The 19,083-nt window shown below is 44.4% G+C and overlaps 1 protein-coding gene across 1 annotated transcript in view; it reads left to right on the top strand.

Moving 5' to 3' along the window:
• VWA3B (von Willebrand factor A domain containing 3B) overlaps positions 1–19,083 on the top strand; it is a 173,392-nt gene that overhangs the window by 52,395 nt on the left and 101,914 nt on the right. The window contains 1 exon segment of the mRNA XM_067006887.1: positions 16,402–16,527. Coding sequence (XP_066862988.1) covers positions 16,402–16,527 — 126 coding nt within the window.

Raw genomic sequence — 19,083 nt, 5'->3', positions numbered from 1 at the left:
CCTCAGGAGCAGTGGATTAAATCTCCACAATCAACCTGATGTACCTGCATCTGTGGAAAACCTGAATAGACAACGAATCATCCCAAATTGAGGTGGTGCACTTTGGGAGCAAGATATCACAAAGAAAGAAAACTACAGGCCAATATCACTGATGAAACTAGATGTAAAAATCCTCAACAAAATACCAGCAAACAGAATCCAACAGCACATTAAAAGGATCATACACCATGATCAAGTGGGGTTTATCCCAGGACTGCAAGGATTCTTCAATATACGCAAATCAATCAATGAGATACAGCATATTAACAAAGTGAAGGAGAAAAACCGTATGGTCATCTCAATAGATCCAGAAAAATCTTTCGACAACATTCAACACCCATTTATGATTAAAACCCTGCAGAAAGTAGGCATAGAGGGAACTTTCCTCAACATAATAAAGGCCATATATGACAAACCCACAGCCAATATCGTTCTCATGGTGAAAAACTGAAACCATTTCCACTAAGATCAGGAACAAGACAAGGCTGCCCACTCTCACCACTCTTATTCAACATAGTTTTGGAAGTTTTAGCCACAGCAGTCAGAGAAGAAAAAGAAATAAAAGGAATCCAAATCGGAAAAGAAGAAGTAAAGCTGTCACTGTTTGCAGATGACATGATACTATACATAGGGAGTCCTAAAGATGCTACCAGAAAACTACTAGAGCTACTCAATGAATTTGGTAAAGTAGCAGGATACAAAAAATGCACAGAAATCTCTTGCATTCCTGTATACCAATGATGAAAAATCTGAAAGAGAAATTAAGGAAACCCTCCCATTTACCATGGCAACAAAAAGAATAAAATATCTAGGAATAAACCTACCTCTGGAGACAAAAGACCTGTACACAGAAAACTATAAGACACTGATGAAAGAAATTAAAGATGATGCAAACAGATGGAGAGATATACCATGTTCCTGGATTGGAAGAATCAACATTGTGAAAATGACTCTACTACCCAAAGCAATCTCCAGATACAATGGAATCCCTATCAAACAACCAATGGCATTTTTCACAGAACTAGAACAAAAAATTTCACAATTTGTATGGAAACACAAAAGACCCTGAGTAGCCAAAGCAATCTTGAGAAAGAAAAACGGAGCTGGAGGAATCAGGCTCTCTGACTTAAGACTCTACTAGAAAGCTACAGTAATCAAGACAGTATGGTACAGGCACAAAAACAGAAATATAGATCAGTGGAACAGGTTAGAAAGCCCAGAGATAACCCCACACACCTATGGTCACCTTACCTTTGATAAAGGAGGCAAGACTATACAATGGAGAAAAGACAGCCTCTTCAATAAGTGGTGCTGGGAAAACTGGACAGCTACATGTAAAAGAATGAAATCAGAACACCCCCTAACACCATACACAAAAATAAACTCAAAATGGATTAAAGACCTAAATGTAAGGCCAGACTCTGTCAAACTCTTAGAGGAAAACATAGGCAGAACACTCTAGGACATAAATCACAGCAAGATCCTTTTTGGCCCACCTCCTAGAGAAATGGAAATAAAAACAAAAATAAACAAATGGGACCTAATGAAACAAAGGCTTTTGCACAGCAAAGGAAACCATAAACAAGATGAAAAGACAACCCTCAGAATGGAAGAAAATATTTGCAAATGAAGCAACTGACAAAGGACTAATCTCCAAAATTTACAAGCAGTTCATGCAGCTCAGTATCAAAAAAACAAACAACCCAATCCAAAAATTGACAGAAGACCTAAATAGACATTTCTCCAAAGAAGATATACAGACAGCCAACAAACACATGAAAGAATATTCAGCATCACTAATCATTAGAGAAATGGAAATCAAAACTACAGTGAGGCATCAACTCACACCGGTCAGAATGGCCATCATCAAAAAATCTACAAACAATAAATGCTGGAGAGGGTGTGGAGAAAAGGGAACCCTTTTGCACTGTTAGTGGGAAAGTAAATTGATACAGCCACTATGGAGAACAGTATGGAGTTTCCTTAAGAAACTAAAAATAGAAGTACCATACAACCCAGCATTCCCACTACTGGGCATATACCCTGAGAAAACCATAATTCAAAAAGAGTCATGAACCACAATGTTCACTGCAGCTCTATATACAATATCCAGGACATGGAAGCAACCTAAGTGTCCATCGACAGATGAATGGATAAAGAAGATGTGGCAATATATACAATGGAATATTTCTCAGCCATAAAAAGAAATGAAATTGAGTTATATGTAGTGTGGTGGGTAGACCTAGAGTCTGTTATACAGAGTGAAGTAAGTCAGAAGGAGAAAAACAAATACCATATGCTAACACATATATATGGAATCTAAAAAAGAAAAAAATGGTTATGAGGTACCTAGGGGCAGGACAGGAATAATAACGCAGATGTAGAGAATGGAGAATGGACTTGAGGACATGGGAAGGGGGAATGGTAAGCTGGGATGAAGTGAGAGAGTAGTATTGACATATATACACTACCAAATGTAAAATAGATAGCTAGTGGGAAGCAGCCGCATAGCACAGGGAGATCAGCTCGGTACTTTGTGACCACCTAGAGGGGTGGGATAGGGAAGGTGGGAGGGAGATGCAAGAGGGAGGAGATATGGGGATATATGTAAATGTATAGCTGATTCGCTTTGTTATAAAGCAGAAACTAACACACCATTGTAAAGCAATTATACTCCAATAAAGATTTTTTTTTAAAAAAAATATAGAGTTATATCAGCAGTTTGCTTACTGCAGCTTTCCTTGCCAATGTATTAAAAAGTCTTTAAATATTTGGACCAATTATATTGCATTTCTTCCCATTATCAATTCAAGATTTAAAAGGCTATAATTATTCTCTGAAGTTTCCGTAGTCCTTTGGAGTACTCCAACTCAGATTAGTGGAGACTGGATAAATTAGATAAATGCATAGCTACAGGTTCTTATTTCATTTAATTTTGATGTGTGATACTTGTTGATAAATAGATATTTGTAGGAAGCTGTATTTCTTGTAATGGGTTTGATAAATGAATTGTAATAGTATCTACAAATAAGTTAATTATGTCTGAATTTTAACGAACTTTTAGGCCTCATATTTTGAGGCAGATCCTTACATCATTCTCTTCCCCTCAGATAGCAAAAAGTAGTTGTAGGCTGAGAACAATTTTGTCTTGTTTCTTGCTTCCTTGCAAAGACAGCAATAGATATGTCGTGTACAATCATTTCTTTATTCTTGCTTTGGATTCTTATATGTAGTTGGAAGAATTTCCCCCCCAGATTGAATTTTTTCCTGTTTGCTCACTTTCCCAGAACTGCTCTTTTTGGGTGATAGAAAGCTTTTCCAGTGTTTTGACACAGGCAATATGTGCTACTTAGGGTGGTACATTAAATAGTGCATTACATTAAAATTTTTTTCTACATGACTTCCTAAGAGTTCATGGGCAGTTTTCTTTGGCTGTCAGGAATATTTAGAGAGAGGACAGGAGGAGGACTAAACTTCATGGCACCTGCTGCGTCAACCCCGCTGAGCACTTGTGCATATGGTGGTGCCTGCCCACCTCAGGAATCAAGAGTAAATTGCCTCCCACCTCTGACTCTGTGGCCAGGTGCTGTCCAAAGACCTTCCCCTGGTTTTCAGAGAACTATTAGGGGAGGGGGGTTACCCTTCTCTTTTCCTTGCCCTCTGGGCTCCTCTGTGTGCCTGGCACTGTGTCTGGTTTTTCCGTGCTAGTCTGGATGAAAATTCGGCTCCTCTCTTTACTCCCTCCCACCATCCTCCTCGCATACTCTTCATTAGGTGTGATTTTTTTTAAAAAAAATATTTATTTATTTATTTGGCTGTGCCGGGTCTTAGTTGTGGCCTGCGGGATCTTTAGTTGTGGCATGCAGGATCTTTTTAGTCGTGGCACGTGAGAATCTTTCAGTTGCAACATGCGTGCAGGATTTAGTTCCATGACCAGGGATCAGACTCTGTCCCCTGCATTGGGAGTGTGGAGTCTTAACTGCTGGACCACCAGGGAAGTCCCCATTAGGTGATATATATATATATATATTTTAACATCTTTATTGGAGTATAATTGCTTTACAATGGTGTGTTAGTTTCTGCTTTACAACAAAGTGAATCAGTTATACATATACACATGTTCCCATATCTCTTCCCTCTTGCATCTCCCTCCCTCCCACCCTCCCTATCCCACCCCTCTAGGTGGTCACAAAGCACTGAGCTGATCTCCCTGTGCCATGCGGCTACTTCCCACTAGCTGTTCACCCTATATTTAGTAGTGTATATATGTCCATTCCACTCTCTCACTTCATCACAGCTTACCCTTCCCCCTCCCCATATCCTCAAGTCCATTCTCTAGTAGCAACTCATGCAGCTCAATAACAAAAAAACAAACAACCCAATCTAAAAATGGGCAGAAGACCTAAATAGACATTTCTCCAAAGAAGATATACAGATTGCCAACAAACACATGAAAGAATACTCAACATCATTAATCATTAGAGAAATGCAAATCAAAACTACAATGAGATATCATCTCACACCAGTCAGAATGGCCATCATCAAAAAATCTAGAAACTAAAAAAAAAAAAAAAAAAAAAAAAAAATCTAGAAACTTCGGCTTCACTGGTGGTGCAGTGGTTGAGAGTCCGCCTGCCGATGCAGGGGACATGGGTTCGTGCCCCGGTCCGGAAAGATCCCACGTGCCGCGGGGCGGCTGGGCCCGTGAGCCATGGCCGCGGAGCCTGCGCGTCCGGAGCCTGTGCTCCGCAACAGGAGAGGCCAAAACAGTGAGAGGCCCGTGTACTGCAAAAAAAAAAAAGAAAGAAAAAAAAATCTAGAAACAATAAATGCTGGAGAGGGTGTGGAGAAAAGGTGATATTTTAATAGCTGCTGCTGAGCCACTGGAAGAGGAAAGAGTGACACATCCTTCCTGGCTCCTCCCTTCTGTTTCTTCCTTTTGCCTCCTGAAGCTTCTCAACATTTCTTTTCAAGAACAAAGCCTGCCACTGAGTCTCCCCTCCAATCCTGACAGCTGTGTCTTGTACTTGGGGTTCATTGAGCTTCTTGGACCTGCTGGTTTATAGTTTTCATCAAATTAGTAATACTTTCGCCATTATTTCTTGATCACAGGTCTGCAGGTCAACTGCAGATTGATTAATTGAGGAGGGACGTGTCCTCCTTTAACTAGTGCTCTCCAGGATATACTTCTGTTGTGGCAGTCAGCATGAGCAATAAGCACAAGAGCCAAGCCAAGCCGTGCAGCCCTACTTAAGGCCTCTGCTCATGTCACACCCACTAACAGTCTGTTGGCCAAAGCAAATGACACGACCAAGTCCCACATCAAGCAGATGAGGACATCTACTTCACTCACACTGAGGTGGGGAGGGAGATGAATATTTGCTAAACAATAATGCAAGCTCTCACAATGTTTTGTTCTTGCATGATTCTTCTTTTTGGCTCTGGCAAACAGTGTTTGCTGGAAAGGGAATCAACTTTGGAGTCAGACCTGGATTCAAACCCTAGTTAGTTTTGCCACTAACCACTTGTGTGACTTTAGATAAGTCACCTAACCTTTCTGAGCTATGTTCTCTTAGTTGTAAAAATGGGAGAAATAACATTTACCTCATATGATTGTTGGGGGAATTAAGGCATATAACACCCATGGTAATGTTTAGTACAAAATTGACATTCAGTTAATATTAGTTTCCTTTTAGGATTCCAAGTGGGCTTTTATTGTAGACATTGGCTCTAGAAAGTAAAATCATCCAACAGGATAGTGAGCGTTTTCAGACTAGTTATGATACTAACCAGTTTGTTCGCATGCGTAGTGATGGATGGGAATCGGAATTTGGAAGTAGGAGGTGAATACTGTACTGATAGCTGCGTCCCGATTGGAGGTGGATCCGTTTCCAAGGTTTATATTAAGGGTGGGTGACCAGGACCTTTGCTAGAGGAAATCAGTTGCACCTGTTCACCTACTGGCAGTGGTACATAGGGTTATACTTTGGGGCCCTTTCTGGGCATGACTTTCCCCCACTTCCTTATTGTCAGATTGGGCGCGGTGAGAGGGGTGAGTGGTGCAGGAATATTCATCAATTGGGCATATGGTAATTTTCAGTTCTCGGAAGCTTTCATGATTGGATGGGATGGATTGTTCTGCATGGGAGCTGGGTTATTGCTGACTTGGGAAGGAACTTGAACTGCTGGTCCTGTCCAGGGACTGTATCTTTAAGGGGTACAGTTCTGATTCCATGGGAAAGCTGCTCCTTAAGTTAGGAAAGCCTTGTGGGCTCAGAGTGAGGGGTCTACATAGTGGTCTGGGGGCTCCCTCTCAGGAAGGAAAAAGGCTTCTGATCTCTAGGGTCCAGAGCAGACCTCACCTTTTACTTTGGTTTTTCTCTTCCCGCTTTGTCCTCAAAAATTTAATTAAACTGAAGTAGTAAGTATGGACTGAGAAAACCACATTAGAGTAAACTTTTTCACTGAGGGCCTGGCATCAGCCTAAACAAAAGTCAATAATTTGGGCATTGATGTGGCTATAGCTCGAAGTCCGGACTCATCGGTGAAGCTGACAGTGGACTCATTTTCCATGCCAGGCTCTTCAGAATTGAGAATGCAGGACATCCAGCGGTAGGATGAGCGCCCGGGCTGATGGCCGTGGTTGGAGCTCTGAGCTCCCACTTCAAGCCAGAGCTGGTGTCTTATACCAGAGGAGGAGGACGGGGAGAGGAGGGAAGAAGAAGAGGCAGATGCAGACACTTGAGGGGCAGTCTTAACTTTAGCATGTTTCATATATACAACCACAACGCACAGCTCAGGACCGCCTCATGGTTCCAGGTCAGGGTTAGGCAGCTCAACACCTTTCACTTCTAGCCCATCTCCTGCCGTCAGCCACCTTTAGTGGAGCTGTGATCGCATGTTCCTTCCGAGCCTGGACTCCCGTCGGCCAGCGCAGCCCCGCATCCTCCGTGAGCAGAGGCGGCAGACAGGTTGAGTGTGCTCATCGCCGTATTTTGCTCACGGGATAAGAGAGAGACTGCAATGAATGAGGAAGAAGGAGTGAGTTTTGGAAAAGATGAAAACTCTAATTCGAAAAGATACATCTACTCCAATGTTCATAGCAGAACTATTTACACTAGGCAAGACATGGAAGCCACCTAAATGTCCATCGACAGATGAATGGATAAAGAAGATGTGGTACGTGTATACGATGGAATATTACTCAGCCATAAAAAGAATGAAATAAGGCCATTTGCAGCAACATGGATGGACCTAGAGATTATCATACTAAGTGAAGTAAGTCAGAGAAGGACAAATATGATATCACTTATATGTGGAATCTAAAAAAAGGATACAAATGAACTTATTTGCAGAACAGAAATAGACTCAAAAACATTGAAAACACACTTATGGTAACCAAGGGGGAAGAGGTCAGGTAGGGATCAATTAGGAATTTGGGATTAACAGATACACATGACTATATACAAAATAGATAAACAACAAGGACTTACTGTACAGCACAGGGAACTATATTCAATGCCTTGTAATAACCTATAGTGGAAAAGTACCTGAAAAAGCATATACACACACATATATGTATAGTATAACTGAGTCACTTTGCTGTACGCCTGACGTTGTAAATCAACTATACTTCAATTGTTTTTAAATGGGGAAAAAAGGAGTGAATTTCAGGTAATAGGAAAAGACAGTGTTTCTCTGAGAGTGTTTTTGTTTGTGTCCAGTACTTCTGGCAAAATGGTGTTAGAAAAATCTGTTCTGCTCAACAGTATTATTCTGAAGTCCAAAAATGGTGTAGCTGTAAATATTTGGCTGATTCTACCTTTGGAAACTGCAATTTTTTGTGTGTTGGTGGAGAAAAATGCATGAACAAAACTCAATATTACAAAACCCAAATTTATTTGTTTTAAGGTATGTTCAGGCTGACAGGCTTGAGGAGAAAAAACAACCAAGTCCTCACTCTTGGAAGACACTTGTGATCTTTAATTAGATATTTAAAGTTTGCTGGCCCATCACTCAGGCTTGGCTTGGCTTCTTTGTTTCTAAGCTCTAATTTAAGGTAGAAGCACTAACTGGTGCCTGTTTATGGGTTACTGAGAGCAGTTCCCTCAGAGGTCCCCTTCCTGCTCCCCAGAACTCAGTTTAATTCAATGGATGGGGCTGGAGCAGCTGCACTTCCAAAGTTGTTGCCACATTACAGTTTACAAGGCTGAGACTTTATCTCCGAAGTCCTGCTCCTTCTAATAATGGCTTGCCTGGGATTTCTTATTAACTGCTGTGAGGCAGTCCTCTTGCTAGCAAAGCATTCATGAAACGCCTTCTGTGTGTTTTAGTGTCTCACTAGGGGTGAGGAGGAGATTCAGAAGTAATAAAAGCCGGGCTTCCCTGGTGGCGCAGTGGTTGAGAATCTGCCTGCCGATGCGGGGGACGCGGGTTCGTGCCCCGGTCCGGGAGGATCTCACGTGCCGCGAAGCGGCTGGGCTCGTGAGCCATGGCCGCTGAGCCTGCGCGTCCGGAGCCTGTGCTCCGCAACGGGAGAGGCCACGACAGTGAGAGGCCCGCGTACCACAAAAACAAACAACCCCCCCAAAAAAGACTGAAGCAGAGTTCTTTACACAAAAAATAAACCAGGCATCTCAAAACATTTAAAATTAAAAAAAAAAAAAAAAAAAAAGAAGTAATAAAAGCCAAGTTTCCTATTCAGGGAACCCTAAACTCTTAGGATATCAATTTTGCTTCTGCTTGATGATTTCAAAGTTGCTCCTTCACAAAAAGGAGGGGATATATGTATATGTAGAGCTGATTAACTTTGCTGTACAGCAGAAACTAACACACCATTGTAAAGCAACTATACTCCAATAAAAATTAATTTTAAAAAAATAATAAATGTGGGGGAAAAAAGTTGCTCCTTCCCATCACAACTGCAGGATCTCAGTTTAGGATTTAAGAATTGCCCACCTGCCCTCACCCCTCTTGTTCCCTTAGTTCACACCTTCACCTAATGTGTAGGAAGGTCTAGTTTTCCCCACCAGAGAGTTAAGTCCCTTTAAGGTCAGGGACCCCCTGTATATTTCTCCCCCATAGCGGGTTTAAATCCTGGGTTCCTTGTTTATTCTTAGCCTGTCACCTGGACCCCTGCACTGCTCACTGGAACCCTGTCTTGGCACCGGGCAGTGGTGGGCTCAGCCCAGTTCTTTAGCCACCAAGATAATCAATCTCATAGAATCGCACTGAAATAATCAAGTGGGGTTCAGACATCCTGCATCACCTAACAAAACATTGAAGCATAGAGAAATCTCTGAAAAGTCTTTTAAAAATTAAATTGAATTACTAGGAAAAAGAGCTAGTGTAGATTTCTGATTACATTTGAATACGCTTGTTCTGACTTCAAGGTGAGGGATCTACTCCACATACATTATTTGAAAGTGGAGCATTGTGTTGAGCTCTGGGGTTACAATGATGAAAAAAGGGGGGGGGTCCCTCTCTTCAGGAAGCTGATATTCTGGAGCAGCCTACAAGGTGTCAGGGATGTACCAAGGAGAGCAGTTACAAAAAGGGATAAACGTAGTTCTGTCCTCAAAGTAATGACAGTTTGGTAAGGGATGCAGTATGCCTATGGCAGAAGCTCAACGCTGGAGAGCTCTCAGAGTTGGTAGCACCCATCGGGGCCTGCCTGTGGGTGCCTGCCAGTCCCAGCGCAGGAAGATTACAGCTAAGCAGCAGGTGTGTGCTACAGCTCAGCAGAGTGCAGCATCAGGTCCTGACCTTGGTGATAACAGCTCACCAACCATCATCGTCTGCAGGTCAGAATCACAAACTGGGTGGTTTCCATACCAGGAAGAGATGAGCCTATAGGCCCCTTGAGGGACATTAAAAGCAACCAGTACACAACAGGTGAGGTTTGCTTACACAAATCCTGCATGGCGGTAATTTTTGAGGATATGCAAGGACAGTGCTCCACGTGGACAGAGGAGGGGGAGGGGGAGTTGGAGACAGACAGTCCTGAGGCTGAAGCCTGACTTCACCACTTACTAGTTGTGCGGCCTTGGGCAAGTTCCTTAGTTTCCCTGAACCACAGTTTGCTCATCTGTTAAGCGGGAGTGGTGAGTCCTACTTGGGTGATGTTTGTAAGAACAAATGAAGTAGTACGTTTAAGTGCCCAACACAGTGGCTGGCACATAGTAGGTGCAAAGTCAATTTTACTTTCCCCCCTTCCTCCTTCTTTACGTATCGGCAGGAAGCAGCCATTATGAAATACATCTAAAATAAACGACACTCTTAGAAATAGTAGAATATCATGAACCATATCAGTGAGAGTGGCCTGGAACGGGTGCCTGGAAGATGGTATGTCAAGGACTCTCTGACACCTTGAAGGTCAGACAAAAAAGGGCTCTGACTCTTTAGGAGCATTTCTTTAGGGCAGAAATAGGGACATCAGGGTATTAGAATACTGTTCCAGAAGTCACCCAACTTTTTCGTCTTTTCTCCAAGCACATGCTGGATAGAAATAATTTGCGTACATGCCTGACTTGCCTAAGAGACTAAAGCTTCGCAAACTTTTATTGCAAGAGAATCAGGGGGATGCTCGTAAGAGTACAATTGCCTGGATTCCCACCCTCAGAGTGAGTCTGGGGTGTGGCCTAGGAATCTGCATTTTGACAAGCTGATTGGGGGGTTCTGACACGAGTTCTGAGGACCACACTTTGGGAAGACCACCCTGGAGGGGGAGCCGCTTCAAAGCTCACACTGTTTCCTATTCACTCTGTATTTCCAGTGCCCAGATATCACGGGCGTTGTTTGAGTTTTGTTGAAGAAATGAATGAATGATGATTCTCCGAGAAGATGTCCTGTTGTGAAAAGGATACTTTTAAATGATTGGCTTCCTGATTTCTAGGTTAGTCTCTTGTGCGTTTGAAGAAATAATGAGTCTCCTAAAACTTACTCACTCCTGAATGACCTGGCAGAGCTGGGAAGAGACCCCTCTATGTGAGTGAGACCCAGTCCCCCGTAGTGCATGCGACCTACCATCCCCAAAACGGGTTTCCATTGAGGGCAGGAGGCAGAGCAGATGCTAGCGTGGGATCGCTCCCGCAAAACAGCAGTCCTAGCCTTACTGTTTCTCTCTTGATTCAGAGTTGGTTGATAGAAATCAGTGAGCAGCCCTGTAAGCATCTTCTAATTCTTTTGGTTCTAAGTCCCTTAGAACCAAAAGAAGTGCAGGCCTTCTATGTGATTAGAAAAGCTGAAAAACAAAAACTTTCATAAATTTGCTCTAAAGGAAACTCATAAAGTTCCTTCGAATTTACCATTTCATTAAAACACTTACCTTTGAGTTGGTGTCTTCTGAATGGCATTAGAGATTCTAAATAGAATAGATTTATCCAACTAAACTTTATTCATGGGCATTTTGGGCATTTTCTCTTTAGATATTGCTTCTCTATTCTTGTGCCTGTGTCTTTACCGCCTGTTTGCTAGTAGCCCCCAGAGTCTGGGGTCATGCTTCTTACTGAGTTTTGTGGAACACTTGCTCTCTACAATGGGGAGAAGAGTTATGGTTTATATACAGGTTTTCTATGTGAATATTGGATAATTAGACTGCATTCCATTTGCATTTTACAGTGTTACACTTAGAAGAAAGAGGCCCCAGGAGATGGTACCATAGCCGCCTATTAAGAGTTGTCCATACTTGATATTTGAAACTGTTTTAAGGCATCATGATGTTTGTGAAACACATATATTCATTGTCCCAAGAAAACGTTAGACATTGATCAAGATGGTGAAATGACTCTATTTGCTTTAAATTAATTAATGGTTAATTTCCATAGGGCGAGACTGAGCAAACTATCTTAATATGTATGTAATTTAACACAAGGAACTGGGAATGCTTCCATTACAACAAAAACTACTTATTTCACCACTTTCAATCCCTTTATGGATATAATATACACCCTTTTACCAGATGCATATTATAATTTTAGGTCTCTGGGGATTTTAATCACCTCATTGTTCATTATTATTTTTAAATGTTATATCACTTTCTGAAAATAGAGGTGCTGTGTTTTCCTGAAAATACTGCCTTTTATAGTCATATTCAACTCTTTCAGATCCTCAAGACTGAGTAGGCATTTAGGGCTCAGGCAGTCAGCAGCGTCTCCACCCAGGGGGGCCAGTTCTTCCCCCAGGAGTCCTGGGCAATGGGGAAAGGGCCACAGCAGGACGCAGGGGATGGTCTGGGATTCACGGTTGCTGAGGGTGGTTTTAATTTAATAGTCCTTCCCTTCCTGCCTCTGGTATTGCTAATATTTCAGGTATGGGGGTAGGGGGGTGGGGACCTTGCCTTGCTGTGGCACAAGGACCTAAAAAGAAATGACTTACTGCTCTAGGGCATGTCACTGTTAGTGTCTGGAACACCTAGGGCATAGCCATATGCTCAAATGATATAAGTCTCTTCCCATTCAGAAGAGTTTCTTGCATTATTGGGGGTTGTCAGTTATGAGACAGAGCAATCCCTGAGGAAAGAACGCATTAGTTGCTCCGTCATTGTTTCTTTGTAATAAAGAAAAATGAAAAGAAGGAAGGTTAGGAATCCTTACTGGAAACCCTGGATCCTGTGCTGAGTGCCGTGGAGGATACAAAGAGAGAAGAGACATTCTGCCCTTGCAAACATAAACCGTAATCTGACACAGCAGGCTGATACTGCAGGAAAGCTGTAGATCACAGCTCTTGGCCCCAGGATGGCCCTGGACCCACCGCTGCGTGGTGAGCTGTGTTATAAGCAGCTGCTTACTAAAAATAAAGCCTCATGTTTGTGAAAGATTGACTTAAATTAGCCTGGATTCAAGGTCTGGATACACTAATTCACCATCTCCAGCTGATGCTTCTTTATGCCCTTTGGAATTGGAGGTTGGCCTGCCAGGCAGCCAGGAATTGCATATGGCGCCAGCCTCTATTAATTGCGTGTGGCCTGAAAGTGTGTCCTGGCAGCAAAAGCACGGGAGCAGTGGTTGTGGCTGGTTCATTCCATGGGAATTGAAAAGGAGCAGGAGGCAGATAGCTGTTTCCTGGGGTGGCGGGGCAGAGTTTGATGGTGGAGTCTGGCTGCTGCCCTGAATGAAGGGTGGGGCTGGGTGAGTGCAGTGGAGGGCTCCAAGGCCGCTGATAGGGAGCACGGGGGAGTGCAGGGGCCCTGGAGGGCTGGGAGGACGGTGCTCTTACTGGGTTCATGGTGGCAGGCTATTAGAGCGGGTGTCACGGTGGGGGCCTTGAACCCTGGGTTTGAATGCCAGCTCAGGGTTCACTGGCAGTGCCCACCCACCACATATACTCACTGCTCAACAAATATTTGCCACGTGAATAGATGAATGGCTTGGACTCTTGACAACTGGACTTTATCCTACAAGTGAGACAAGGAAGATTTAACAGGGAGGTGGTGTTTGGTGGCAGGTGGGCTCGTCCCCTGACACATCAAAACGTATCTGACCTGGGTCTCATTCATATGTTAAACAAGCCAGTCCGTACCAAACAAACAGCAGCTTGATGTGACATCACCTCCAGCTAGTGTCAGCATTCGGTGAGCCTTCAAGTGGTTACCACAAGGCCTATGGGGGATGCCAGGGGTTGGTGTGGGAGGGGGCAGTTGGGATTGGAGGATCTTTTAGGCCACCTGGGTGTCTGTATGAGGAACCATATCCTGTCTCTGTGCGCGGCAGGATCCGCTGTGGTTTCGTCTCCTTTCTGGTTTGGCCTGGAGAACTTCAAACTCACAAAGCTCTCTGAGTACTGAAATCTCCTGTGCCTTGTCCTCGCCCTCTTCTCTTTCCAGTGGGGCTGTCCTCCTTGGCTGCAGCTGTCTGATTTCCCAGCTAAGCTCCCGACAAGTGACCCAGATAAAAATGGCAGCCCTTCCTGACTGCCTGTCGAATAACTTGAAATAAAACCTCTACCTTCTAAGTTAGGCTTTTTATTGCCCGTGGTTTTTCTTGTCTGCTAGCTGGTTTTGTTTCATTCTATTTTGTTTTTAAAGCAAACCAAGTTAAATGGGTAGTTTTGAGTTGTTTTGTTTTCTGATCACCAGCGTAGGAATCTGTAGCTGCCTGATTATAACGACTAAACCAGTGGAGTGAGAGTCTGATGACTACTTGCTCAGGAGAGCACATCCCAGGTCACTGCTGCCCCTTAAACACACTTTCCTGTCCTTGGATCATCGAGCGGCAGCTGTATTTCCTTGGAAGGTTTTCCTTTGAGGCTGAAGGAGTCGTCTACTCCTTCTTAAGATGTTATTGACAAGCCTGAGGGAAGTAGAAAGCCTTGACTCATTGGAAACTTTTAAGGGGAGAATTCTGCTCCTTAACACCTCCAGGGTGGAGCAAGCAGCTGGACGCCGGTTTTGCTTTCACGGGGTCAGAGGATCCTGCGGGCCCCAGGTTTGCAGTGAGCAGCAGCCGGCGATATTTTGGGAGCTGCAGCGCCGGGCTGGGTACTCATCACGTTTCACTCCTCGGGCTCTTGATGGCCGTGGAGCCCAGGTGGCCCATCCGTCTCTGTCAGGGCTCCTGGCTTGCTTCTTAATAAATATAGCTGTTAATACTCTCTCACTTGATCTGGCCAACTTCAGGAGGGCCAGAGCCCTCCCTTAATTTCCCTTAATTCCACCCCACCCTCCTGGACTACATTTTAAAAGTCAGAAACATCAACTCCGGGCCGCCCTGGTAGCTTAAGGTCAGTCTTTTGGCCCAGGGTGGACGAATCTCCTGGGGTGAGTCCCTACACCTGATGGCTGTTGTCTTTCTCTGTGGTTGTGGGATCTCAGGCGTCTGTGGACTGGTAAGTGGGATGCCATCAGCAGCTTGGGTAGGGACTTCTGTAAGCCAGCCGTCCCTTTTCCAGGACACCTAGTCAGGGTGGCTGAGTTGGTACAGTTACACCAGCTTGGGTTTGACACCCTGCTCCGCCACTCTTCACGCTGTGACCTTGGACAACTAACTAGCTCCACCTCAGTTTATACAGCTGTGAAATGGGGACGGGCATAGAATTTGCCTGGAGAATTGTCGTGAAGGGAGATGAGAAAACGTTTCGAAAGGCCTAAGCACAATGCCAGGCACGTAGCAGGTACCCCCAAAAGGCATTTATCATTAGAGAATCGGGACTCAGCTTACTTAAGTAATAACGGCATCAGCGTTCTCTGAGCCGACTGTACACAGTCTGTGAAGTAGATTTCCTGTGCATGTTTGATTTTAAATAAACTTTTATCGGAATGGAGTCTTTAAAACTAGAGAATCCGTCTGCTAAATTCTTGTCTGAGCCACCTTTTAGAAGCACCCCAGAGCAGGGACTCCCCTGTAGCCCCCACGATGCCATGAGTGGTGCGAGGCTGGCGGCTGGGCCCGCGGCTGCCACCGAAAATGGGTGAGTGGCGTCTCCTAAGCACGGTTGCCTGTTGGAGTCACTGCTGGCCTCGTATGCACAGCAGGCTCTGGCGGAGAGCACTGTAGGTTCACATGCACTTGTAAGAAATAACAGAAATGCCCACATGCTCTTTACTGGGTTTCCCCCATGGTAGCATCTTGCAAAGCTATAGGACGGGTATCACAACAAGGATACTGATATGGATGCTCTCAGGGTACCACCCCAGGTTCCCGCGTGTTGCATTTTATGGTCATACCCATCCCCCTCCTTAACCTCTGGAAATCACTCATCTCTTAGAGCCAGGATCTTGGTGGAGGCAGAGCCTCTGTCCCAGCCTTGGACTTCTTACCCATGGGATGAACCTCTATCGACTGATGGCTAAAGTGATATAAATACCTATATTAATTAAGCCATATCATTTAAAAAATGTCATACAGCCAAACCAAACCCTTAACTGAGACAGGAGAGGTCCAGAAAAGGAGGCCAAAGAATTGTTATTACATTAGGGAAAAATAGAGTTGTGAAGGTGGTTTCAAAGAGGCAGAAAATCTCAGCTTAATCAAGAAAGGTGAGGGGTTGTTGCTTTCATACACCGTTGAGTTTCCCTTTGACCACAGGGATCATCACCCTGGCTTTTATCGGGTGCTTTTGAATATTTTTATTCTTTATCTTATTTGAGTCTTATCAATAAATTCATCTTAAAATATCCTGGCTGCCACCAATATTTACTTTATAAGGATTTATTACCTCCTAAAGTCTGCATTTATGATTTCTTGAGATGACAGCATTTTCTTAGGGATTTCACTTCTGAATCTCAGAAAGACATTCGTGGGGCAGGTGGAGGATGGTGTTCAGAAATATTCTAGAAGCTTGGCCAGGGTGTGCCAGGCTTGCTAGGGCCACCAGGGCATTCTGGGGCCTTCCACGGCTGACTGCTCACACGTGTTTCCCTTCCAGGAGCTGGGGTCAGGGAGGACGTGTTTCTCATCTGGAGGGAGATGCAGGAAGCCAGCAGCACGTTGGCCCAGATCCAGAGTCTGGCGGCTGAGCGTCCCAATACCGACGTGGCCACAACAGACCACGGTGGGTGCTGTTTACGGGCACGAGTGTAAAAGAGTCATAACTGCTACTGGTTGGGGATGGGGGCTGTTTCCATGTTCCTTACCAAGGAGAGCTCCTTAGGCCAGCTCCTGAGGGCACTCTCCAGAGCTCTGCTGTGCTGTGTGTGTGTGTGTGTGTGTGTGTGTGTGTGTGCACACGTGTGTGTCTGTAGGTTGTCAAAGCAAAATCAGAGTTCTATTCAGGGACTATTGCAAGAGGGGAAAAGAGACCTCAGTATGGAAGTGGGCTCGGTTATGAATAAACATGGACCAGTGGGGATTTACAGCCAAGGAGCAGGGTGGAGGGTTGGTGGGTGGAAAATTACCGAGAAGAAACATCAGGGTTAAAAGGGGGTTTCTGGCTAAACCTCTCGGACAGGATTCTTGCTGAAGGCAGGCCGGGGTGATCAGACATCACCTGCGGGACAGGGGGGAATGAGGGATTTGCTCAGGTATGGAGGGTGGGGGATCCTGGTAAACTGTCTTCTCAGGACTTTTGCTGAAATTAGGCTATGCAAAGACAAACACGGAAGTCCATAGGTCAAGATCCAGTTGAAAAGAGGATTCAGAGGAACCTGAGTTTGGAGTGAGAAATCTGGTTGTAAATCCCAGCTCCATCGCTAGATTAACCTGAGTCCATCTCTTTGAGCCTTAATTTATTCTCCTGTTCAATAATGATAACATCAGTCTTAAGAGATTATTGTAAAAATTAAGTAAAATAATGCATGCTTTGCACCAAACAGGTACTTGGTAAATGTTAGCTCGATCTTTTCTCTTTCACAGTTAGGGCAGTGAGAATACTGATTCTTCTTCCTGAGTTCTTGAGTTAGTAAAGGATTTTCCTCTGTAGGGGACTGGTTTCATTTAGGGCACGGCTGGTAATAACAGTAGTTAACAAAGCACATACCTTACGTGTCAGGCACTGTTCTAGGCACTTCACAAGTATTACCTCATTTCATCCTTACCACAATCTTAAAAGATAGCTGCTACTTTTATCTCCATTTAAGGTTAAGTAACTTGCCCAAGGCCACGCTAGAAGTAATGAAGCCAGGATTCAAAACCTAGTTCCTCAGTAAAAATACTGATGTCTGGCTCCCAGCCCAGACATTCTGATTTAATCCATAAAGGAAGCGATCTGGACATTGGGAGTTTTGAGAGTTCCCCAGGCAATGCTAATGTGCAGAAAAGTTTGGAAGCCCCTGCCGTGCTGTATTGCCTCCTGGTACCCTGCCTGTGTTACAGAGGCATCAGTCGGGGAGGAGAGCAAGAAGGCCAGGCTGGCTGGGGTCAGGGATGCAGTTGAAGAGGAGAAGTGGGGAAGGGGACGTGAGTAGAGGGAGGAGGAGGTAGAAGGCATGGGTGAGCTTGCCCTGTGCGACTTAATAAATTCCTGGCAACAGTGACTTTTTCCTGTGAGTGGGTGTCGTGACTTGGGTCTGGGGCAGCAGCAGCTGCAGTTGCTTCCCCAGGACCAGCTGTCTGGGGTTTCCAAGGAGGGGCCCAATCAGGCTTGTCTGGAGGGGCTGCTCACTTGTAGCGACACCCGTCCCCCCTCAGCGTGAGCTTAGAGTCAAGGACTCAGAGAGTCCTCTGTCATCCTGAGAGAATGAAAATGAGGCAGGGGACCTGGGATAAGGCAAACATTCATGCCAGACAAATACTCGCTGCTAAAGTGTTTGTTTGGGGGAGTGCTGTGGACTGAACTCTGTCCCCGCCCAAATTCAGATGTTGAAGCCCTAACCCCAGTGTGTCTATATTTGGAGAAAAGGCCTTTAAGGAGGTAAAGTTACATGAGATCGTAAGGGTGGGGCCCTAATGTTAATAGAACTGGTCTCCTAATAAGAAGAGAAAGAGACACTGGAGACCTCTCTCTCTTCACACATCACATGAGGACACAGCCAGAAGGTTGCCATCTACAAGCCAGGAAGAGATGCTTCACAAGAAACCAAACCTGTAGGCACCTTGATCTTGGACTTCCAGCCTTCAGAACTGTGAGAAAATAAACTTCTGTTGTTTAAACCACCCAATCTTTAGTATTTTGTTATGGCATATTGAGCAGACTAATAGAGGGAGTATTGAAGCTTGGGGTTAACAGAAGGTTTTTAGATGTTGTTTCTAAAGGAAACAGAAGAGCTATTGGCCTCCGTAATCTTTAGAAGGATAGATGTCATCCCTTTGTTTCAATCTAATACACACACAGAACTAAAAACCAAAATAACTCCAAGCATAAACTTTCAAAACATGCTTTTTTGGGGTGGCTGCACTGGGTCTTAGTTGTGGCTCACAGGCTCTCTCGTTGAGGCGCACAAACTCAGTAGTTGTGGCACGTGGGCTTAGCTGCCCCGCAGCATGTGGGAACCTAGTACCCCGACCAGGGATTGAACCCGCATCCCCTGCGTTGGAAGGCGGATTCTTTACCACTGGATGACCAGGGGAGTCCCAAAAGATGCTTTAAATGTACCATTTCTATTTTTAAAAAATTTATTTTATTTAATTTATTTTAATTTTTGGCCACGTTGGGTCTTCGTTGCTGCGCGCT

This window comes from Kogia breviceps, chromosome 11 (assembly GCF_026419965.1).
Source record: "Kogia breviceps isolate mKogBre1 chromosome 11, mKogBre1 haplotype 1, whole genome shotgun sequence".
NCBI lineage: Eukaryota > Metazoa > Chordata > Mammalia > Artiodactyla > Physeteridae > Kogia > Kogia breviceps.
The sequence above is the reverse complement of the archived record's forward strand: the minus strand, read 5'-3'. Positions and strand labels throughout refer to the sequence as shown.